At 44.3% G+C, this 23,799-nt stretch overlaps 1 protein-coding gene across 6 annotated transcripts in view; it reads right to left on the bottom strand.

Moving 5' to 3' along the window:
* Window positions 1–723: 723 nt before the first annotated feature.
* Window positions 724–23,799, bottom strand: part of KIAA1671 (KIAA1671 ortholog) — a 66,974-nt gene continuing 43,898 nt past the window's right edge. For 3 of the 6 annotated variants that reach the window (XM_071816163.1, XM_065851863.2, XM_065851867.2), the window contains 7 exons: window positions 8,629–8,747; window positions 7,853–8,108; window positions 5,692–5,866; window positions 4,734–4,861; window positions 3,988–4,127; window positions 3,746–3,828; window positions 724–3,235 (listed from right to left, as the gene is read on the bottom strand). In XM_071816163.1, coding sequence (XP_071672264.1) covers window positions 3,750–3,828; window positions 3,988–4,127; window positions 4,734–4,861; window positions 5,692–5,866; window positions 7,853–8,108; window positions 8,629–8,747 — 897 coding nt within the window. In that variant the 3' untranslated portion in view covers window positions 724–3,235; window positions 3,746–3,749. Of the gene's footprint in view, window positions 3,236–3,739; window positions 3,829–3,987; window positions 4,128–4,733; window positions 4,862–5,691; window positions 5,867–7,852; window positions 8,109–8,628; window positions 8,748–13,171; window positions 13,277–21,096; window positions 22,567–23,799 lie in introns of those variants that run through there. The other 3 variants (XM_065851865.2, XM_065851868.2, XM_071816164.1) reach the window with 3 other exon arrangements.

Here is a 23,799-nt window from a genome sequence, read left to right as displayed (position 1 = left end):
TTGCCAATAATTGTTTGAAAACAAAGAGGGTAAAGCAAACTTTTGTGCCAGCGAAAAGGTGTTGGGGTCAATACCGACAATACCTTCGTAAGGAGGTTCCAGGCTCGAGAGGCTGAACGACAGAACTTTCTCTGCAGGAAGTAAAACCAAAGCAGGGGGACTCAGAACAGCTACAAAACTGCAAGGACTCAAAGAAAAGCTACACAGACCCTAAAAAGGTGAATTTGCAAACAGAAAAATACAAAGAAACCCACAACTGGGGATTCCAATCACAAAAAAACCAGCCATGTAAATCCCCAAACGACAAACTAAAACAGGAGGAGGATTTGTGGTAATAATGAGAGAAAAGTGCAGTAAGAAGTGTTTCTAAATGCCGCAAGCCACGTACTTTCAGTTTTAAAAACATTACTGATGCGGCTTTGTAAGCAAAGGGAAAAAAGCTGAGCAGCTGTAAAGGAAGGGACGAGGCCACTGGGTCCCCAGCACCTTCGTTATTGCTCAGACACTATTAGGAGAAGAGTTAAAACCTGCTCTAAGGCAAGTTCCAGTGAGTAACGAAAAATCACACCCAAAGAAAGTGCTGAAGCTAAGGGCTTAATAAATACATACATATATATATATATATGTGTGTGTTTATATGTATAGTGGCAACAAAAGTGTAAGAAATTCAACCATCATTATATAATTCTATGTTCATTCCAAATAAAGTGTATCACAGTATGGTCTGTCATTTAAGAAATAATAACGTATTTATATATCTTTTATTACATAGTGACAACCTGAAGAGAAGGAAGTAGATATTTAATCCATATACAATATAAAGAACTCATAGAGCAGAAAAGACACTTTCCCATTCAACAACATTCTAAAGATGCTTTTTAATTAGACATTTAAGCATTAAACATTTTTCAGTAGTAGGTTAAACTACTAAATACAGTAAGTTTCAGTGCATTGTCCAAGCAGACGTGGAAATGCAGACACATTCAATGGGCTTTGTGGAAACCTCGTCTGAATCCCCTCACTTCCCTCAGACCCACACACACAGGGACAGAATTTCTGGCCTTCGTTTATTAGACCAAGAACCAGTAAATCCTCTGACGAGTGGTAATGCCAACCTGCTGAATTCGCTAATCAAGCCTGTGTAAATATTCTCGTAAGCAGGGAGAATTTACCTGATTTCTAGGCCTGGTTTAAGGTAAGCCCCACATCAGCTGGGTCATGGTCACAAAACCGTTTCCTCCTCCTGTCCCAGCTGCAGCCGCTGCTGCTCAGGGCTGGCCTGAGCGTGTCACACGTGGTTTACACCTGATGGTGAACCCAGAGCGCCGCCTTAAACAACGCCCAAAGGACACGTATGCAAAGCTTATTCTAAAGAGTTGCCTCTTCCACCATCGTCTAAAGAGAAGGGGAGAAGAAAATATGTGCAACGTTTGAAGAGGAGCTCTGTAACAGTCTGGTCAACTGAACTCAAGCGAAGCCCATTGCCCAGGGTTCAAAGCCGCTCGGCAGGAATCTTGGGTGATCATTTCTTACTTGGTAGCAGAAAGGGCTATAAAACTGTAATGGTGGCAACAGCTCTGATGTGAAACTGGGCCAAGCAGCAAGTACAGATATTTTTACATAGGAGAAATGTATTCATTTCATCTCCGTTAAGTACAGGGAGCTGCTATCGGAACTAAATCTGGGAGAGATGCACATATGGGACTTGTCTCCTGGCACGCTGCTCTATTCCCCACAAGCAGAGCAGGACTAAGATCCAGCTCGGCTGCGGCTCCTCCAGGAGAAGAATTGGCACGTGGGTTTGGCAGGAGGAGCCGGACAGCCCGCCCAGGCGTGGCGACCCCGCGGACAGCGAGCTTTCCGAAACGCTGATCGTTAACAGAGGACAACGAGTTCAAGTGCTGGTGCTTTAATACCTAGAGCTATGAGGGCAGGCGAAGGGCAACGCGAGCAGCAGCACCTGCTGCAGGAGGGCACCGGGAGCCCCGGTGGTCTCCATGTTGCTGCTTTCTTCATCCAATACGGACACGACAGAAAAACCTCCCTCGTTGGGCTACATTTGTAAAGGTTTACTGAAAAGAGCACTTATTTGGGGAAAGAATAAAGTATGCCTTCAATGGACATCTTGGTTGGTATTTCAGAATCTGTATTCAAAGGTATTAACATATTTGAGATCGTAGTGATACTCATCACACCCGTGTTATGCATGAGATATCTATACCGCTATTATAACGTCAGTTTTACCAAAAGAAGAGAAGTAAATCATCTGAGAAACTGAAGATCACATTTAGGTTATCCCACAAAATCAGCATAAAAATAAAAACTTAACCCTGGTATTTACAGATTAACGAATAAAAATATGAAGTGGGACTATCCAAACTGCTATTAAAGTGACATTCAACAATTAACTGGAACCCTGATATGAGTGTAACATCCTCCCTCTTCCCTTCCTTTTTTGTTATAAAAACAGTATTTACATTTATTTTTTTTAAAGAGAACTGGTTGACATTATTGCTTGATCCTTTTTAGGAAAGACATTCCAATGAAGCAATTATTCCACATGCTGACAAAACACAGAATATACCATTTCAAGAGTGACAAAAGTTAACGTTTTGTTCATCTAAAAATTATATCCATCTGCCAGGTCAGCAGATCACATGTAAATATAAGCCAATCAAAAATACATTTTACAAAAAATAATCAAGTTTCCTTTTTCAATATGGCAGTAAACATTGTTTGTTCTTTCACTCTCACCTTCCACAAACTTCATTCTAAATAGGAGCGTACTTTTTCACACCAAAAAAAAAAAGATAAATTTGATTAAAATTGATATTTTCATAAACAAACACAAAGCCCAGCCTTACACCTGACATGGCTACCAAAAGTCACACTTTCGAGCCACTGAACACCCGTGTCGTCTCTGCTGAGCAGCGAGGGGACTCCCCGGCGCACGGCTCTCCCAGAGCAGCCATCACGACCTTCCAGGACTTTCCGAAGTGACAAACTAAGAGCCACCGGTTCCTCTTCCAGGCAGGTCTAAAGTGACTGTCCTCCCATACCACAAAAGATACAGCTTTGTATTTGACTATGAACTTTAAGCAGCTTTCTCCACAAAACAGGAAGGCACCATGCACATAGCAGTTGAGGCAGGAAGCAAACAGCAGCAACATGACGTGTGAATTTTAAGTTCAGATGAGTTAAGGCTTCTGTTAAACTTCTTTATCTTCTTCGCTATCTGGAAGGAAAGAACAGAAGCAATGGAACTGAAGCAATGGTACAACACGGTCGCGCAGTCAGACCCTGCTCTGTGTCCGTAACAGAAAAGCCCCACAAATACATGTAATTGTTGCGGTGTTATCTTGGTCTCACCCTTTTTAATGTGCTGGATGCTCAAGAGCTGCCTGGAATTCTGCTGGAACAGCACGGCACTGAGGTTTACAAAACAAGGGCAAACCTCAGTTACTTGGTGAGACTCGCTCTTGCCGCACAGAATGAGTGCTGTTAAAATAAATCATCTGCAGAAAAATCAGTGAAGCCATCACCTGTGAAGGAAAACTTCACTTCTACGAAAGCTGCTCTGCCTCATCCCTGAATTACTTTACATTCCTGGGTGAATCTTTCTATGAAAGTCCAGCTTAATGTTTCTGCTTACGGAGTTGTTATACGGACACATTCAGGAAGGTTTTCCAGGCGTGTTTTTATCCCTGCACACTTCCACCAAGCCCCTCTCTTTGGTGGACGGTACCTTTTCAGACCTGATTCTCATGATGGCTCTGTCTCTTCTTTGATTTCAGCTCCTTCAGCCACTGAGGAGACTTTTCTTCTGACCTAAGATATAAAGAAAACCCAACACTCTTCATTATTTAATTCTGAAAACTCACTACAGAAACAAAAAAAAGAAATATACGATTTCCCCTACGGCCTTGGAAAGGCTTATTTTATTCCACCAAAGTGAGTTCTTGCATCTTTGCGGTGCTGCGGTCTCACCTGTCCTCCTTCTCCACGCTGGAGGGCAGCAGTCTGCTACCGGCAGCTCCCAGCTGCAGCTGTGGCTTCGGGGATGTGAACAGCTGAGCAGAACTCAGTTCACCAGGGCTCTCAGACACTTGTCTTTTCCGCAGCTGGGCCTAAAATATAAAGATAAAGAGCTCCTTTTTAAGGCAGCATTCAGATTTATTTTTTTTAATGCAAACCAAACAACTCAGATTTACAAAAACAACAACCAAGAAATCCATGTCTGAAATCAGTGAACAGATTTCTTATAAACCTACGCAGTTTTGAAAGCATGTTTGCATTGCAAAGCAAATTTTTTTTCCCAAATCCCTTAGTATTTCTAACCAATAGTTAGGCACGAGGAAGACAACTGCAAGGTTCTTCCACACATCACACCCACCCCCCCCAGCAGCACGGTCACCTTCAGCAGAAGGCCCTGGCCCCCCCAGCAGCACGGTCACCTTCAGCAGAAGGCCCTGGCCCCCCCAGCAGCATGGTCACCTTCAGCAGAAGGCCCTGGCCCCCCCAGCAGCATGGTCACCTTCAGCAGAAGGCCCTGGCCCCCCAGCAGCATGGTCACCTTCAGCAGAAGGCCCTGGCCCCCCCAGCAGCACGGTCACCTTCAGCAGAAGGTCCTGGCCCCCCAAGCAGCATGGTCACCTTCAGCAGAAGGTCCTGGCTCAGATCCCAGTGAGCATCTGCAGCTCCCGAGCTGCTCTAACTGCTCTGCCCCTGCTCACCTTGAGAGCAGAGTGGTCCATCCCTGGAAATATGGGCAGTCTCTGAGCTTGGACAGAAGACAATCTCGCCGTGTGCTGTATCTTTTCTTCCTCATCAGAATCTTCCTGTTGCATAGTTTTCTTCTCTTCTAATTGTTACCAAAAAAGAAAAAAAGGCAGAGGTAAAAAACATTAGTCAGCAGGATTTCACTGATACCTTGTTTCAGATCTCTTCTTCCATTCAAAAATGTATTACGAGTAATATTAACGCACCACAGGACTGCAGTCAATGGGACAGATCAAAGCAACAAACATACTCAGTACTCAGCAATCTAAACGCTTCTTGCTGACAGAGATGATGGGGCAGAAGACACTCCTAATTTAATGAACGTTGCTGCTTCTGAACATCTCCACTGCTCACAGAACACGAGATTTAATTTAGATTGGAAGAGACATCAGAAAGTTATGTGGTCCAGCCCCTGCCCAAATAGAATGAATTTGAAGGAGCTGATTTATCCTGAAGTTGATTTATCCTCTTCAGTGCTGTGGTACAGAGGGGTGCTAGAAAGAAAGAATATTTATGAGCATGTCCAGAATACAAACAATTACAGTTGCTCTTATCAAAACCACATGGGCTTAGATTGAAAGAGTGTGCTACAGAACACATCCAACCATAGTGGTTTCTGAACTCAGTGTTTTCTCAGTGAACAACAACAAAAAACCTCTGAAACCAGCAGGCAGAAGCTAAAGGAAATCGCAGCCAAGCTCTCCCTTCCCTGGTTCCTTGTAGGTCTGGCTGCTGTGTCTGCCCTCGCTCCAAGGAACCGAGGAGGAGATGCGATGTGAGGATGATGCAGAGGTGGAGAGAGAAGCTGCCGTGAAACCCTGGTGCACCTTCAGGTATCTTGTACCACCTGGAAATCCCTGCCCTTATAACCAAGTTGATTACGGCTCATTATTTCAGAGAGTTGAGGGATACCTGTGGAATCTTTAAACATCCAGGTGTTATCTGGTTCTTCTGTCAAAGAAAATCTGTTTTCAAACTCCAGCCCTCTGCTTCTTCTAAGAGAGTGGGAAACAGGAGCCCGACGGCGTCTCTTCTTGCTGAGCTGCACCCGAGTCTTCAGCGCACTGGAGTCCAGAACGGTGGTTTGCTATAGAAAGAAGCAAAACCTTTACTTTCAACAAGACTAATAACAAAAGTCATCTCATCCATGATTTCCCAACCTATTTTAACGCATTAATCCATTCAATTTAATTAAACTATATCTATTTGCCTGATTATTATTCTTATAGTTACTTTAAATGATATTAAAGAGAATTTATGATGAGGATACACTACATTGTGGCTAACTGGGTGCAATACTGGTTCTTTGATCTCTTTTGGCTGTGGACGGCTGATCTGCATGAATTATTTTCACTAAATTAATTTTTAAAAAAACCTTGCAATAAATAGGATTTTGGTTCCTAGAGTGCTGTAAGAACACAGGCTGTGCTGGCTAGTACCCGGCAAAGGCCAGTACAAAGACTTGAATCTAAAAAGAGCAATTGCACTAGATTCTCTGGTAGCAGAGTGCTGTAATTTCACTGTTCTGATGAGGTGCGGAATCCACAGCAATTTCAGGCCACTCACCAGCAACCACGAGACTGCAAGTTAAGTGTCATGGCACTCAGAACATCTCTGTGATCAGTCATTTCCAGCACATCTGTCTCTGTGCACAACGGTAAGACTGTAACATTTACAGAGCAAAAGGGGCTGTAATTTATTTATAGCAATTTGTTGTTAGAGATTTGCCTGTGCCCAGCAAACATCATTGAGCCTCACTTTTTCTTCAGAAGATGTGATTTTATATCTTTTCAAGATATTTTGGGTCAGGAATAAACTACTCATTAAAGCAGCGTATCGGCAGCTGTACTTGAAGTTACCAATGTTGTAAAGAGACACCTTCAGCTGTCCAGGAAACAGCACAATGTGGGGCCATCTCTACTACCTGCAGAACCACTGACAGAGACAAAACACCATCCACACTGTTCTGGGACACTAACGCTCCCTTTACAGAGCAAAAAGTGCACCTGGGATATCCTGCCAAAGGATTATTCACTGATACTAAGGCCAAGGTTGGGGATCTCCAAACAGTGGACCAAGCGTGGCCTCTGCAAGATGAGAGCAGCCCCTGCTCTGGCAAAACACGGGATTCTGCAGTTCCCCAGCGGAGAGCGGAGCTGGCTGGGAGCATTTTCCAACAGCCCACGCAGGAAGCAGCTGGGATTTTCACAGCCAATTCTGCACCAGACCAAACTGCCTCCAGCACGGACCCGCTCGCACCCGCCCTGCGCCTCGGCGAGCAGCCCGTGCCGTGGATCAGGAGGCGCCACGGCACATCCCAGACCTTCCCAGCAGCTGCACCAGACACTTCAGTTGGGAATCTTGCACTCACCTATGTGTCTGCCATTAGATATTATATAATAATTACAAAAAAGGTGCACCAAGCCTTACAAAAAAAAAAGAAGCAGTGTTTCCTACATGCTATACTGACAAACTGCAGTTGTGTTAGTGCTTTCAAAGAACACTAAACATCACCTAATTGCGCACAGCCAGAAATTACTGTTCTTATACCAGCTGCAAGATCCTTAAGTATGAAAAAAATCCTTTAAAATGCAATTGTGAGCTATTACAGAAATAGACCAATTGTAAAAAAAAAAAAATAAAAAGAAAAATTAGCAAATGTCTTTATAGCCGTAAATCTGCATGGCTCATAGCACAGCAGTCACCAGCTATTTGTGTTATTTAATTACGTTTCTGATGTTCGTGGAGTCATTCAACTCTTCTGTTATAGCTCACTGAGGAGCAGAAACAGAAACGGCAACTTTATTCAGCCATTAGCAGACATTATCTGAGGCCAATAGCTTTTTGGAATCTCCCAAAACCTTAGCATTACAGGAACGAGAAGAACTTAGTGGTTTTTTCATCTTAAGCTTTTCAGATAGGAATTCAGCTGGGAAAATTCAACATGATAAAGAACAGGCAGAGGAAGATTGAGCACGAAGTTTCAGGAAGACACTGCTTCGCAGTGCTTAACGCAGGTAACAATTTAGTTAATGTATAAGCAGATATTGTATTTCCCACTATGGTAACTCACATCGATGAAGGAGAAATCGGTGGTCTTGCCATCCGGGTAGGTGTCCCCTGCAGGAGGTAAATCGGTGCCGTCAGTAGAGTCCATGTCAGTGCTGGAACGGTCCAAACTCCTGCTCCTTTGGTCTTTGGAGAAGTCATGGTGATCGGCCAGGGAGGCGGGTTCCGTTTGAGAGGACAGGGAAGACGGGTGGCTACTTGGAGGTTGTTTTCTCGTTGAAATGACATCGTTTTCCGAGGACGGGGATTCAGGCACAAAGCTGCAAATGGAGGAAATGAAATCTGTGAGATTTCAGGGTGAACAAATACATGCAAGCATAGTTTGGATCACCCATACTCAGCAGATGATAAATGAAGGTAGAACTTAAAATACATTTCTAATTATAATTACAAATATAAATACAAAGCATTAAAAACATTTTACTATCTATATTAATCCAGTCAAGGCCATTTGGCCTATTTCTCAAGAACAACTGTTTTTCCAACATCTTTTTTCTACCGTTTTAGCACTAAAAAAATAACATCTAACTTGTGTTTCGCTCCCTAGCAGACTTGTTAAATCTATTCCAGCCCAAGCTGGTTTTGTCATCACTTATAAAAGCGGTGATGCCGCATCCCCACTGGAGGATGGAGTTCACCTTTCAAACCTTTCTTCACCTATAGACTAAAGAAACTGTATAGTCACTGAAGCTGAGCGCACAGCTCAGACCAAGGGTTCCTCCTCGCCCCCCAGCCCAGGCAAAGCTCGGGGGTGGTGGAGGGGACACCACCGGCCCTCACCTGTCCCCGCTGTGCCGCTGCTCGCTCCAGGTGCCGTACTGGCTGTCGGGCTCCTGCACCAGCGTGTCTGTGTCCTTGGCGTCCGGGGGCTGCCTGGAGAAGCACTGCTTCAGCTGGTCCTGCAAGCCAACAAGCGCCACAGGTCAGCATTCCTTTAGCCCTTGCCTAAATGATTAACAGATTTTAGTTGCTGCGGTGGTTTTGAATTTACCAGTTAAACCTGGTCAATGTAAAACCGGGAATGAACTTCAGCGTGGAAATGGCTGTGTACTCCGCACAACGATTCTCCACAAAACGAGCTGTGCTTTCCTGGGTTCTAGAGCAGGAACTGACTCCATGGTTTTAGTAACCCCATATTCCTTTAAGGTTATTCTTATCTCAGGTTGCACAAAGATTTTAGAAGCACTTATGCAAACAGAAAGAATTCTGCTGGGGACTGCATTTTAACTCCCCAGGCATACAAAGGGAACACCAACTCTACTGCTCTTTGCCTGGGTTTAATAAAAGCACCTTTTTTCCCCCAGCTCTTTCTTTGGAAGACATTCAAACTAAAAACGATAAATAAATAAATAAGGATAGTGCCATACACTAGAAAGCCTTTGACAAATTGATGTGTGCTAACATAAAGTTCAAACACAATGCACAGCGTAGAAGGACAGACTGTGGTGGTTTTTCTGTGTTCTATTCCGATATTTCATTTCCCAAGTCTTTATATTTCATAGATTTGTTGCTTCCATAGCGGGTAGTGGTGCATCTAAGGACAGGGGACAGAAGTGGCTCAGCTGCACTGGCACCCCCATTTGCAGCAGAACAACCTGAATATGCTCCAGATTGTGGCACTGTCGCACCTTTTGTTTTGCAGTTGTACTCAGTTACGCACTGAAGTTAGACAGTTACTGAAATAATACTTTGTGCATAGATAATTAAACATTGGCCTTTTTCGCATTCATTATCCTGAACAAATACAAGTACAGCTTTCAGTGCCGTATCGGCTTCGCTTATGAAGATCTCATCTGCCAGCACATTATATTGTTTTCCACCTGTCCTGAGCTTTTTCTCTTTTAAAAAACAAACCAACCAGCACTCACCCCTCAGGCCCCCCAGCAGAACCTGCTGGTGGAAACTACCAATACATGTATTACATCTATTCTGCTTCAGGCAGCACCCGCAAAGTAACGACCGTATTCAATGAAACGGGATTACTGGAGGAAAAAAAGAGACAGCATGCTTCTTGTGTCCTTAATTCTGTAAACCTAAAGAACACTGCCGTAAGATGATAAAAACACTGACATTAAGGATAATTCACTAACACTGGCTACTGAAGAAGCCCCACAACGCTTGCATCTTTTCTAATGAGTTTTTATTTCCCCAACCACACTATCAGCCACTGCCCCCCTCTGGTTCCATCACCCTCTTGCTGACAAAGTGGTCTGAAAAAAGGCAGCAAGAGGCTCCAGCATTTATTCCAACTATTACAATGCATCATTACTACAAAGTAAAACTCTCAGTTTGCAACGCTCAAGTAAAATAGAGGCTCAGTGTATAAGCTACAAAGAACGGAAGTTTTCTGCTTCTCATCTTCCAGATGTTCCCAAAGCCTGATGATTCACCGGTAGTAATTCTTACACTTTCTATATAAAAATACACACGTGTCCAGAGGGAAGCTGAGTTCTGCCATTTGTCAGCCCATTCCAGGTACAAGCGGCACAGCGCACACCTCACCAGCCAGCTGGTTTGGTTTGAGCACAGCGAATCACTGAGTGTTAACTCTGTCATTTTGGTTATAAAACTGCATCGCAAAGTTCAAATATATATCATGTCAGGTAGTGTTGCCTGAAACTGAGGAACGTGTGCTGATGAGTTTGTCTGCAATGGCAAAGTTTATTAAGAATTATCAAGCCTTCAGATGAGCAATATATTTGCACCTACATTCTTTCCTGTCGCTGCCCAAATGGTATTATCTGAGCTGTGCATGCTTTTCCTTATGGCCATTGCTCCCACGATAACCCTGCACGTGTTATAAACAATGTCTCCCCAACGTAAGCAAACAAAGCGGCTTTTCTGCTGCTCCCATTCCTGGTCCTAAGCTTTTTAGACTATGTTTCTAGCTAGAAACGATGTGAATAATTGCAAGTAATACAGATAACGGGCTTTAGTTGGAGCTGGTGGAATATACCAGCTTCCAACAAAACGGGGAAGATGGTTGTGTCTGTTCGGTCATTTTGTGTCCCTGCATTGTCACCCGGAGTATCGGGCGAGGGCCACTGAGGTGCTGCAGATACAGCTCCTAATAAATGTGCAACTTGTTCTGTGCGGGAATTGGCAATGTCCCTGACAAATGCTCTGTACAGGTTGATTACAAGAACGCAGTAGTTTGCAATGTGAGATTGGATTGAAATAAAATTCATAATAAGGATCAAGTTGAAAAAAAAAGGTGGGGGGGAAATGTCTGGTGGTTCCTGAGAAATACAAGAGTATTTCCCTCCCGCCCCACTCATGAGCTCATGGTGCATTGCTTGGAATCCTGGAATCCTACAGTTTCCTAACCACCAGTCAGAATGATGAATTCCCTGAGAACGATACATACGGACCGTTGTATTTTATGGCTGAGATGCTTTTAGACACCAGCAGCTCAACTTAGGTCATACAGATATATTTGCATTTTCTGGCACTGACATTTTACTTGGAACAACTTGGTGCTATGACAAAGAGCATGAATGAAGAACAAACCGGGATTACAGATCGAAAGCTTTAAAACATATGGCAGATTGGGAAAAGAATGCAAGATTTACTGAATGTATCAGTGGCCATTTCCAGCTCTGCCACAAGCCCATTACATCCCACAGTGCCCTGAATCACCTTCATTAACGTGAAACCACAGAAGACAGATCCAAGGGCCCCTCCTATGGCCAAACCGCACTTGCAATGCATCCCATGGCACAGCGAGGTGAACTAAAACCAGTTTTTACCTAAGTACTGGGAGAAGAAAGAAGAAAATACTTTCCAACACGTACTGCTCCCAAACATGAATGGTTTCTGCTTCATACTTTGTTCCTTTGCCTAAATCCAAATTTACAGCTCACTTCTTCAGATGGAATAAGATGCTGCAAGATGAAGTACTGACACACCTGGCTCTGCTTTCTGTTGCTCAGAAGAACAGATCTGCTCTGAATAGAACCCTTTTTTTCCTGTAAGAGATAACTGCCCACTATGAACTCAACAACCTTTTGTTAATGTCTGTGATCCATTCTCTTTCTTTATCCATCCCTTGGAAGAAGAAACCAAAGTTGAAAGAGATGTACAACATATGGAGCTTGGCCAGATCCAGCCATTTCCTAGATAACCAGAATATTCGTGATACAGTAAAACCCAACATTTCAAAGGAAAAGGCAATAAAAGGAGGGGCCTGTGTCTCAGCACACAAACCCAAATAAATACCGCTCTCAATCCAGTATTCAAATGCTGTAATTCTCCATGCTTTGATCTTTAACTTCATAATTCTTACAACAGTAGCCAGGAAAAAAAAAAAAATCAACTTAATTTTCATATGAAATAAAACAGCCAAGTCATATACTGATTTGCTTCTAGTTCTTCTCAAATGAGACATTATGATTATGCCTCTTTCAGTGCTCCTTTGAAACTACACTGGGCTTGGCAACACTCCAGGGCTGATTACTCCTGCAATTTCCAGTTCCTAAAAGTGATGCACACACAATATTGGTCCTACCAGTGCAAGAATTAACGGTAACTAAGAAGGAACGCATACATTTATGTGAAAAACTCTTTTGCACCGATGTGAAATAAAGACCTGGCATATGAGGAATAGCAGCTGAAAGAGATCTCATGAGTCAGAATCTGCACAGACAGTTTCAGAAATAGCTTTGTTTGTAAAAGAGACCGAGCCAGCAGACAGCCCAAATGACACCCCACAGCTCCAAGTGCAAAAGCTGGAGTTAAAATCTACTGCCATCAAATGAACATGAATAGGTGATTGCACGATGGAAGGAAGCTTTGACCATCCACCTTGTTAATAAAAAACTCAGAGAAAAATTGTTGTTAATTTCTTGAAAAGGTTTTTTTTCCTTCTTTTTTCCCCTTCTCCTTTATTAATTTAAAGAAGTCAGAAGTTGGGTCAAATTGCCCATATTCAGAACTCCACTGCCCATTAGTGTAACACTGCACTTAAAGAGTTTACAAGTCCTTCCAAGTCAAGAAAACTGTCCCAATTGTTCTATTATTTCATAGCTGACTGCTTTAAATAGGATGTTGGGCTACATGACCTCCAGAGGCCCCTTCTAATCTGAATTATTCTAATGATTCTAAGGATTACTACCGAAAGGTAAACAATATATTCTGGACCACTGACAGAATTACCAAGAACACATCACCACATCAAATCCAACCAAAACCCACCACAACAAGAGGGCCTCAGAAACCCTGTAACTTTGACACCCCACGCATTTTTTTTCTTTGCAGGTACCCAAAGGCCGAAGGAGCAAACAGAACATCTGACTCGGTGGAATCAGCACCCATCAGTACTCACTATCCGGCGGATCAGTGCTGCCCACAAGGAGTAAGTCATAGCTCAACACCAAAGCTCCCGGTAGTTCCAAGCAGCCAGGTGAGAAGATTTACCAGCTCAGTCTCTAAACAAACCGCTGAAAGGAGCGGGTGTCCCAGCGCAACGTCCCTGGCGACGGCAGCGCCTCTGTCCCCACCCCACCCTCCGCACGGCACCCACAGATAAGCACTTCCAGGAACTGGACGTTTTCTTTGACCTAATGCATGAGGAAAGTTAAGAGACCTCCAACACAGGCTCCACCCATGGGCACGGACATGAGGACGAGGTCCCCAGGCCTGCCAACAAGCACAGCAATGCCTTCAACCCAAGGAAGCGCTTTACAAATGCTGCAGACCAAGCCAAAGAGCAACGACAAAAGTAATTGAATTAATCAATCTCACAACCCCAAGGTCTTTCCACTGTGACGCTGGCCGCCTCCACCGCTGCCAGCAGGCAGAGAGGCTGCAGGGACCAGCCCGGTGAACGCTCAGGACGAACATCCCGCCAGCCCCGAGGTCCTCCGGGATGCGGTGGAGGGGACAAAGAGGCTTCACGGGGCAAACCGGAGCACGAGCAGCCGCATGGGGAAACACAGGCGTGCCCCGAATGCCCCAGCCTGCGCCCAAAAGCACTCAAACGTCCTCCCACACAGCAGATTTAGCACTGTTATATCCCAAGGACCCACGCTGCTGTACTCAAAAAACCTTTAAATCATAAATGTTTAATTTTGCCATGCGCAGCGGAGTACGTACCAAGTCCCAGGGTATAAAATATTCTCATAAATGATATCAGCCACTACATCCTCCCCGTTGCTATGCAACCCCGGACTGTCACAGCCATATGTGTTTTCTCTACCTCTTCCACTGGGATATGATAAGCAAGAACCAATTATATCCCTACCGTTAAAAGCTGACAGCGTTCACCTTACATAACAGGGTTTGTTTGTAGAGAGTGACTGGTTTAATTCTCAATATTTTCATAGCTTCCCAGCTTGATGCAGAGGTCCCTTCCAACCCCAACCATTCTGTGATTCTGTGAATCCCAACCCCATTCTCCCTACCAGGGGCAAAAATGCAAAAAAGCAGATGTACATCTGAAGAAATAAGGGAAGGGCGAGTGTCCCAGCCCATTACTCAAGGGAGCAAATGCCAAGAGTGCATCGTGAACAGCTGGTACCCAAAAGTAAGCGGGTGGCGAGGGCAGAGAGCAGCCCGAGCTGCTGTGCCCCATGTACGCAGCCAGCACAGCCGCGCTGCTTCACATCACACCTCTCATACCTTGTCACCTCGTCAGCCTTGCTGAAGGAAACCAGCCTTCATCTTAGAAGCAAAACTCTCCTTCTATACTGCATTTGAGCTGAATCGAAACAAAACTAAATCCATTGCATTTAACATACACCCCTTTGAAATGTGTGCATGCCTTACGCCACAGCAAAAATATTTTCACCTTAGTCAAAACACCCAGACTGTGTAACAGGCCTGAACACTGCGAATGACCTGACAAGCAGGGCTGACAGGGACCCTCCTCGCCACACCAGCACAAAACATTCACTGTAAACAGCACAATAGGAGCAAATCATGGCCAGCAAGTTCAACGATCTACTCAAGTACAAACCGCGTGTGCCCCCTTTCCTGCCCAAACTTGAACCCTCAAGAGGCTGAATACCATCACAGCTTCCCAAAACCAGCATTTTCCGCACCTTTTGGACACACAAAATGACTTTCCCTGCTTGCCAGTCTTTGTCTCATCACTGCTCCTCTGTTCATGGATCTTTCACTTGTAACCCCTGGCTATGCCAGGCCTCCCAGAGCCAGGTCCAGCCAAGAGACCCATGACTTGCAGGGCAGCAGCACCAAAGACAGACCCAAAGGCTACCTAAGTGACTCTGGCCACAACAGAGGACGTGGTCAAATTCACCCAGAGGAAGTTCATTTTGCCAGGAGCCTGGTTACCATCGTGCAAAGAAATCTCCTCACTAAAGCAGAAGTTAACCTGCTCGCTCCATTCAGGATTTCAAAGACATGTTAGAGTTTGTCATTTTTCTTTTTACACCCTGAAAATAGAGCTGCTCCAACCTGCTGCGAACACTCACCACGCACATCATGTGGTTACAGAGCGAGGCTGAAGGCTGAGCAGAGGTCGACTTGATGTGCAAAACACAGACAAGAACCAAATTCTAAATATATCCCTTGCTAGGGTTGAGCCACAACAGTACATCCTCCCAGAGTGGGAAAGAAACCGGAGGGGAGGAAATAGATGTGAACATCTTTAAAATCCCTCCTGCATCAATGTAGTCAATTTTCTCTTCAGCCTGTGGCAGTCAAGCTACAAAGAAGTGTAAACGCAAGGATCCTGCCCATCAGGAGGGTTTTAAGCCCAGGAACTCGCTCTGTCCCAGAGGGCACCCACAGCATTAATAAAAGTTGGCACCAAGAGTTGAACAGGATCCCTCAGCTCCAACACTGCAGGGGACACAAGCCAGAACAAGCCTGGTTTACACTGTTGTGCGAGGAAGTGAATGTATTTGCTTTTTTTGAAAAGCGACATGCTTGAAATCAACACCTCCCACTTGAAATGCTTCATTTCACAGCTCTCCCGAACAGTTCATGTTTTTCCACATAAGACGCAAGTTAAACTTCAAACAAACACTCCTGGGAAAAAGGGCTTTTTAGTTTAAAGTCTGCATTTAAAAATGTATAGAGAGTGATAGGATTTCTTGACGACAAGCATGCAGACTTTGGAGACTGGGCACTGCTGTTCAAAACAAAAGTCTCAGACAATTTAGAAGTTGTTTTAGAAGAGAGGAGTCAAAATACACAGATCAATGAGACACCACTAGTGTTTCCTGAATGTATCACAATGTTCCAATGGTTCCATAAAGTTGGATTGCCAGTGTGGAGTTGTGGTCAATGATGTTTTTGTTTAGTGTAATTTATTTCCCTCTGAAAGTTATCACTTAGTGCTTTAAAAAAACAGCAAGGTGAACGAGCACAAAAATGACCAGCTCTAAATCTGTTTAAGTTCTTATGCTCTAAGAAGATGGTAAAATCAGCTCCTTGCAGCCAAAGTAAAAACACAAAGTGAAGTCGTCTAAGGGATTATTCCTGTCAAAATAACAAGGGACCAACAAAGGCAGTCGACTAAACACCCATCACAAGAGCTTTATGGCCCAGATTTATGCTGCCAGCAATGTTCATGGCCTGTTAAACCAAAGAAAAGTTATTAAGAATGAAAAAGCATGAACTCTTTCAGTATTGGCCCTTGTATCTTCGCTAATTAAACTGAACAGCTCCGCTCTCCCCCCACCCTGCACCAAGACAAACGGCTCATTTTTAACAGGGCGCTTTCTGCAAACGCCACCACAAAGGGAAAATACCCTTCACTGACAGCACAAAAATACACTTTTGAGATCAATTCATTGCGCTTTCGGTAAATATTAGGACAAAATAGTTCAACAACTATTTGTTGTAAGGTCTGTATCAAAATAGCCAAACACCAACTTGTATTAACTTCTTTTTACGAGCGGTTTGTTGAAGGATGTTCACCATAAAGGACAAACACTGGCAGACAGATCCTGGGTAAAATCAAGATACATAGTCCCGATCAATCCTCTTTTAAAAGCCAAGATGGAGAAAGCGTTAGTCCACCAGCTTTTCCAAGAAACAAGCTGACTGCACAAGCTTATTCGGTTTAGAAAGAAACATCTGCGAAGATTAAAAACAAACCAAGAAGGGAATTTCAGCCTCTAGCAGTGAAATGGCTGTAGGATGGGACAGAAACCCTCTGAAGGACCAAGTGCCCTCCAGCACAGCCAAACAAAATACTCCATTTCCCTCTTTATTTTGGAACCATATTCACACTGAACCCAAATAAAACAACTGTGATGCTGTCAGATCGAGCTTGAATGGAAGGATCATTTTCATCAAGTGACCAGTACAGCAGAAAGCAAAACACAATGGAATCCACTTCAGTGTGATCTTTAGCACAACTCATGTAAAACACATTGACACACAAAATAAATCAAATTGCCACACTTTTTTAGCAGTGTAAGGGGACAGCTAAGGAACCGAGCATATTAAACAATTACTCTGTTTTTATTGCATGGCAACAGACTAAGAGACCTGGAACTAATGGTGTTGGCCATGAAACCAAATATACCTATAATAGAACATGACTGATACTGCCATGATTAAAACAGAGGTGATGTTTAATGCAAGTGTCTTTGCTCCTATTAAAAATAAGACACTGAGTTGATGATGTGACATGAAAAATGGGAAAAAGCCTCAATAAAAGTGTCTGGGAGAAAAAGTAACTTCCAGTTAAAAGGTTTAACTGTAAAGAAAAAACTTCTGCAGGCTCAGCTACAGATTCCCAGATCTGATATTAATATGCCAGGATAATGATGCAATTAAAATGGGTTCCGTGTCATTATGTGCGGACCGTTTCCAGTCCACGTGACCCAGCCGTGCTGGGGGGCAGCAGCTTCTCCAGCCCACGGTGACACCTTTTTTCCTTAAATTAAATATGAGAACATCGTATTACACATGCAGAAAACCATCTCAGAGCAATTAAACCCAGTTTCAGCGGGAACACCAAGGGCCGACGCCGAGCTCTAAAGGGACGACTGCATGAGCGGAAGGAAAAACTTGCTGGGAAAACAGCAACTGATGAGCAAACCAGCGTGATCCAGGGCCTGTGGATGAATGGAGGCAGGACAAGTCCCAGGGTACTTCGTTTCAATGGAGAAATCAATGGGAGTACTACATAGGAAAATAATAACACCTTTTTCCAAACATTCCGCTGTTGAATGTACCAGGGAAGTCATCTAGAATAACAACTACTCTCACACTCCCGTTTGTGAAATGCACACTTGCGTATATTAAATTCTGACCGATCAGCCCTTGGTTGGAGAACCACAAGACAAATTAGTTTTAGCTCCCAGGCTCATTCTATCCCTTGATTGCCCTAACTTTTAAGCAATTCTTAAAAACATGGCTGCACTTTCTCTAGATACAGAATCAGATTGCCACGCATTAGACATTTATCTATCTCAGTGCAATTTAAGGCTCACAGATTTAAATTAAAAAAAAAAAGAGGCTAGAAGAGATTTTATAAGGCACAAATTAAATTCACAATGTCCTCCTATAAAGACTGATTCCCATTTAAAACCAGAGGATTACATTTTAATAAGGTATATCCAGCAGGAATGCTGAGGAATCCGCTGCAGAACCTCCCAAGAATCACGGAGCCCTGGAGATGGAGCTGGGTCAGGAACTGGCCCCGCCAGACACCGACTCGGAAAACGTGACAAGGTACCAACACAATAGCAAAGCAAATACGTAATCCCCGAGCTGCTCAAGAGAAGCATTTGAAAAGAAAATGATTTCCTCTCTCTTGCAGTCTGATTCTTACTTTTATGACCTCCAGCAAGGAAATAACCAATTACGTCAAATCCCTTTTGCTCCAATCCTAAAGCTCCCCTGTAGTGGATAAAAAAATCTCTCTTACAGGCCATAAAAAAATGCAATATCCGTGAGGCCTTTCCCACCTACATAGCTCGCAGTAGTTATTCGCTAAAATATGTTATTAATAAGGTGCTGAGCTACCAGTTTCCTCATGTTTAGAGAAACTGAGAACTGTGCCCACGCAGACCTGCAGGAGAGCCCTGGGTTCTCTGGCTGCGGGATCCAGCAGCCAGCACACAGCACCAGCCCTGGGCCAACAAGAGTTGCTACAAACACAGGACGGCAACTTAAACACTGAACTAAGCAGAAAAAAGGACAATTTTTGAGCCTAAGCATTTTCTAGAAGTCACAGGTATACAAATGCATGGATGACTGCCTTAAATACACCACTCTTAATTCCTCTAGAAGACATCTGAAGCAGTGACAGGTGATCCATACAAACCATAACCTATTATTAACACTTCCCTTGGTATTTAACCTGAAAGTCCAAAGTCACAAAGGGGACAGATGGAAAGCGACACCGATGCAGCAGAATGCACAAGTCACACCTCCACAATCTTCAACCTCAGCAGCTACGCATTTATAGCTTAAGAAGTTCACTCAGACTATTTTGAGCTGCTTGATTTGGGTTTTGACAGGTTTCTCGGTCCCATATTCCAAGTTCTCAATCAGCAGCGACAGCAGAGACAGGAGCTGAGACCCCCCAGTCCTTGCTGTGTTAGGCACGGGGTCAGCGAGCCCGACTGCCCCTTGTCCAAAAACTGCATCACTGGAGTATCAACGCCCAGGAGGAAAACGTCAGTAGCTCCAAGGACTCCGTAAAACCAGGACCCTGTTCCAGCCCGATGAAAAAATAATAGTTCAAGGTCCACGTTTACCCGTTGTTCTGTGGAAGATACAATGGCACAAACTACAAACTTCCGCAAGTGTTGAGACCTTAAATTTGAGCACAGGAGTTGGGCACAAGTTAAACCCAAACTGAAGTATAAAGCCAAGCACATGCAAAACTACTGCTGAGCCAGAAAGAGCAGCTCCAGCAGCTGTCAGCAGTGAATTACCTGGGAAGGTCATCCCACATCTCACTGTTTCTGCTCTGCAAGCAGTGGAGTGTAAGGAAAGTAATGCAATTGCTGTCTGCAGGGTTCACGTTTCCATTTTTCAATCTTCACTTCTTTTAAGCAAGTCTTTTATTCAGGTGATTCTAATAAATCTAAAATATCGGCTTAGAAAGAAACCATGCATCACCGAGCTAACACTGTAACACTGGTTACCAAATATTTTCCTCTTTGTTCTTTTGCGCTCACTTTACAATATTTTCTTTTCCAGTAGAGCCAAAAAGAAGATGAATAGCAAACCAGGACTAAAATGCTATAGCAGCCCATGACTGATAAAAAGCACTGGAAACTGCCCATACACAAATACACCACACCCGCCCCAGGAATGCAACTTTACCTTCAACCATTACGTGAACAAACCTCTGTGAGGCCACTTCAGAAGGGCACGTGTTTACACTCACAATGAAAAACTACTTTGTTTAAAACCAAAACAAAATGTTTCAGCCCCTTCAGATCACAAACTGCTCAGGACTGACCCATAGAGTGGTCCCAAGGCTTGGGTCCCAGTTCCACCCCAGTGCATCCGCTTCCCATGGGTCAGGCATCGGTCTTAAGTTACCAGTTCCATGCTCAACTCAAATCACCAGTTTAGGCTCCTCTCCATGAAATGAAACAGAAGAAAGCGGATTAATTTACCTCTCCATTTACACTATAATCTAAAAACATTGCTGCTTTGTGGTATTTGTTGGAAGCAGGAACAGGGGTGTTGGATAACCAAGAGCTCTTCACTTTCCTTGGCCCCACCGCAGCCCACGCAAGTTGTGACAGCCATGGAACTTCTGTTTCATGACAAAGTAGCAGTTATACTGAGAAAAAATCACTTGTTTTTCAATAAAAAGAAGAGAATAATGATCATTTAGCATTGACTGCAGAGTGACAGCGCTTAACTCTTTTTACAAATTCAGCTTCATTTCTTTATCGAAAAATGACCAATATCTATGTAGACTTAAAGTCAGGCTGACCGGTGGTGTTGAAATGACCAATACAAGTGCAGTTTCAGACTAACTCTCTTTTTCTACTTTTAGACAAATATTTTTCCTACCTTACTGTGTTGCTTTAAAAAAAGATCAACAACATTTTTTCCCATTGCCAAACCCCTGATTAACGGTGTTCCCTGGCAAATGAAAACATCCACCTGCGCTGCAGAAGGGAACCAGCTGGGAGCAGACAGACAGACAGCACTACCTGCAAGCGCTTCGGGGGCTATTTTTAAACCGAAAAGCAGACACGATACAGGTTTTGTTATTAGATAAAAATGCTGCAGTGAAACCAAGCCTTTTGCGATGCACTATCTACCTCAAGAGACTCAAAAAGGCGCATAGCTTACAAGCTCGGGTGGCTCGGAACTGGTCTGCCTCTTCCTCAAAGAAGAAAACCTCTGCTGGCTCCGCACCGAGAACCTGCGGAAGGACTCTCTGCTCCGGGACGCCAGGTGCCTGAAGGACGAGGTTCTCTTGAAGGGAGCCCTGCTGCCGCCGTCCCCGCCGCTCCGCTCGTGAGCCACCGCCGTGGTGACTAAATTTAGTGCTTCCTGCAAGGATCTCCGCACCGTGCCCATCCACTGGGTCATGTGAGTTTGTGCCACTGTCAGTTTGTCTCCAAGGTAATCCATTTTTTCCCCAGCAGGGATGAGAAATCAATATTCAGCAGCAATTACTGTAAAATCTGCCCTCCTTAACAACCCTGCATTTATTTTGCAAAAGAAAAAAAATCCACTTGTAAAATATTTCCAGCTAATGTAAATAGCATTACACTATAAACATCAGCATATTTCCATATTTAAATAGCAAAAGATACGTGAGGTTGGAGATTTTTTCCTACTTGAAAAACAAATACTTTTCCTACTTACAATCGGATTTCCAGAGTTCCATCAAAATATCTTTAATTCAGCCATGTTAAAGAGAGAAATCAAAGTTTAAATCCTGGCACGGCCACTTGAAATTAGTCCATTTACAGGCACAGGGTCCGTCTCTCACTGTGTCATTTTAGAGACAGAAAAGCAACTCCTTTCTTTAAGCCAAGTTTTTGTTTTGCTGTAAATATCGGAAGGCTAAACAAACATATTCTTCTGGGTCAGCAGCTTCTCACGTAACAGTACGTCAAACAAAGTTCCGATGCTTCTATACAACCCATTTAGCAGCAAAACAATTAGATCTTCTAAAAAATAAATCCAAATGATTTTCTTCACAAAAAACTCTGCAGGAAGGCATCACCACAGGCAGAGTCCCCTCCTCAGCGGTCTCCCCATCTCCAGAACGGTTCTCCAAGGCTCTCCCTTCCCGGAACGCAGCCCAGGAGCTCGGCAGACCTGCTGCCCTCGAGCCGGGACGCGCTGCAGCTCGGAGCCTGCCCAGAGCTCCCGGGTGACGCCGGTTCCGCCGCTCCGAGGGGTTCGCGGTGGCTCTGAGGGGTTCACGGTGGCGCTGGGTAGCGAGAGGCCGGGCTCTCCCCACGCCGCCGCACACGCTGGCTGCTCTCCGTGCACAATCTGGGGGCGCACTCGAAGTCGCCGGCTCTCCCAGGCTCTCCCAGCTGTTCACAACCCGTCCGGCCTCGCACGCTGGGTTTGCAGAGCTCCAAGCGTCCCCCGAGCTCCCGGAACCAGGCACGGGAGCTCAGACGCAGGCGAAAGCTGCTGCTGCTGCTTCTGGTGTCCTGTTCCCTCCTCCCTGTCCCTGCCTGGCCCCTGCTCCGGGGAGGAAACAATGAGCTAGGTGAAACAGCCGCAGAGCTCTGCCTAAGGAAGGATCTGGGCCGGGCTTTATTATAGTACAGGCAGGGTTACCATGGCAACCAAGGGAACAGCATCTGCCTCCTGCCTAAGCAGGCAGGAGTAGCAGAGATCCATTGGAATGATTCATAGTTTGCATATGTCACGTGTACGTTCCGATTTTAACCCTTCCCGGGGAAAACCAGAGCAAGGGCCCCGCCAGGGACCGTCGGACACTGACACCAAAGGCTTTGCGCTCGGAGGGGCTGTGAGGACAGAACCCACACCTGTCCCGCTGTTCCACGGGGAACTCGAGCAGCGCCATCACCTAGAACTGGTTTGTTATATGATTTACAAACTCAAACAAGATCCCTTCAAGTTAGCGACTGTGGTATCAGTTCAAGATAATGATTAAGCCAGAAGCTCAAAACAAAGCAGAACAGGTCTGACCTTTTAAAGCAGGTTTTTTCCCCCACCATTTTCACACACTGTTAACAACTTTTGTAATCAGGGGCTCGCTGTCACCCCAGCCCTGCACCCCCCAGCAGCTGCGAGACCATGGGTCAGCACAGCCCAAAACAGGAGACGAGCCCACAATAAAACCAGGTAACACTGAGAGACCATATGTCACCAGCCATGGAAAAAAATCAGGACGATAGCAGAAATAAAAGCTACAGTTTTAAACCAATAAACAGAAGTAGGGGTCCAAAATCAAGACGTGACTAGTTTAGAACGGAGGGGAAAGAGAGACCCAGGTGTGAAGGTAAGAGGCGTGTTGGAAGCCGCTCACTTTCTTGTTTATTCAAGGGGGTTTTTTTGTTGCTCTTGCTTAATTTGCCATACAAAGTACCACGGTCTTGCATCATCCTCCCCTCCCCTAAACCTTTCAGGAGGAGATTTAATGGAATTAAAAGTTTCTAGATTATACGTTATAAAATGGTTCTCACGTAAAGTTTTACTTTATCAGGAAAGCTACTTCAAAACACCGAGGAAATGGGGTGTCTTGCCTTTTAAGCATTGTTTTTAAGAGCTGAACTACACCAACCTGTAACTTATCTCTAAGAAAAACTTTCGTGACAAAACGCAGCGTTCCATATCTTATTCTTAATTTCTGAATACATTATATTTCTTTTGAACATTCTCAAATTAGCAGCCTAACAGAAACCCTCACTGTTAAAGGGAATCCAGCCAATACAGGAAAACCTTTTTTCCTTCTTTTAAGGAGCTACAGAGTTGGTTTTGTACAGAAATGGAAAGACACTTTTGATCAGATGCCCCAAGGGCTGGGTGTTTCTTATATTTTTAAAGAAACAGAAAAAA

This window comes from Patagioenas fasciata, chromosome 17 (genome assembly GCF_037038585.1).
Source record: "Patagioenas fasciata isolate bPatFas1 chromosome 17, bPatFas1.hap1, whole genome shotgun sequence".
NCBI lineage: Eukaryota > Metazoa > Chordata > Aves > Columbiformes > Columbidae > Patagioenas > Patagioenas fasciata.
Note: the sequence above shows the minus strand (reverse complement) of the source record. Positions and strands in the feature narration are given on the sequence as shown.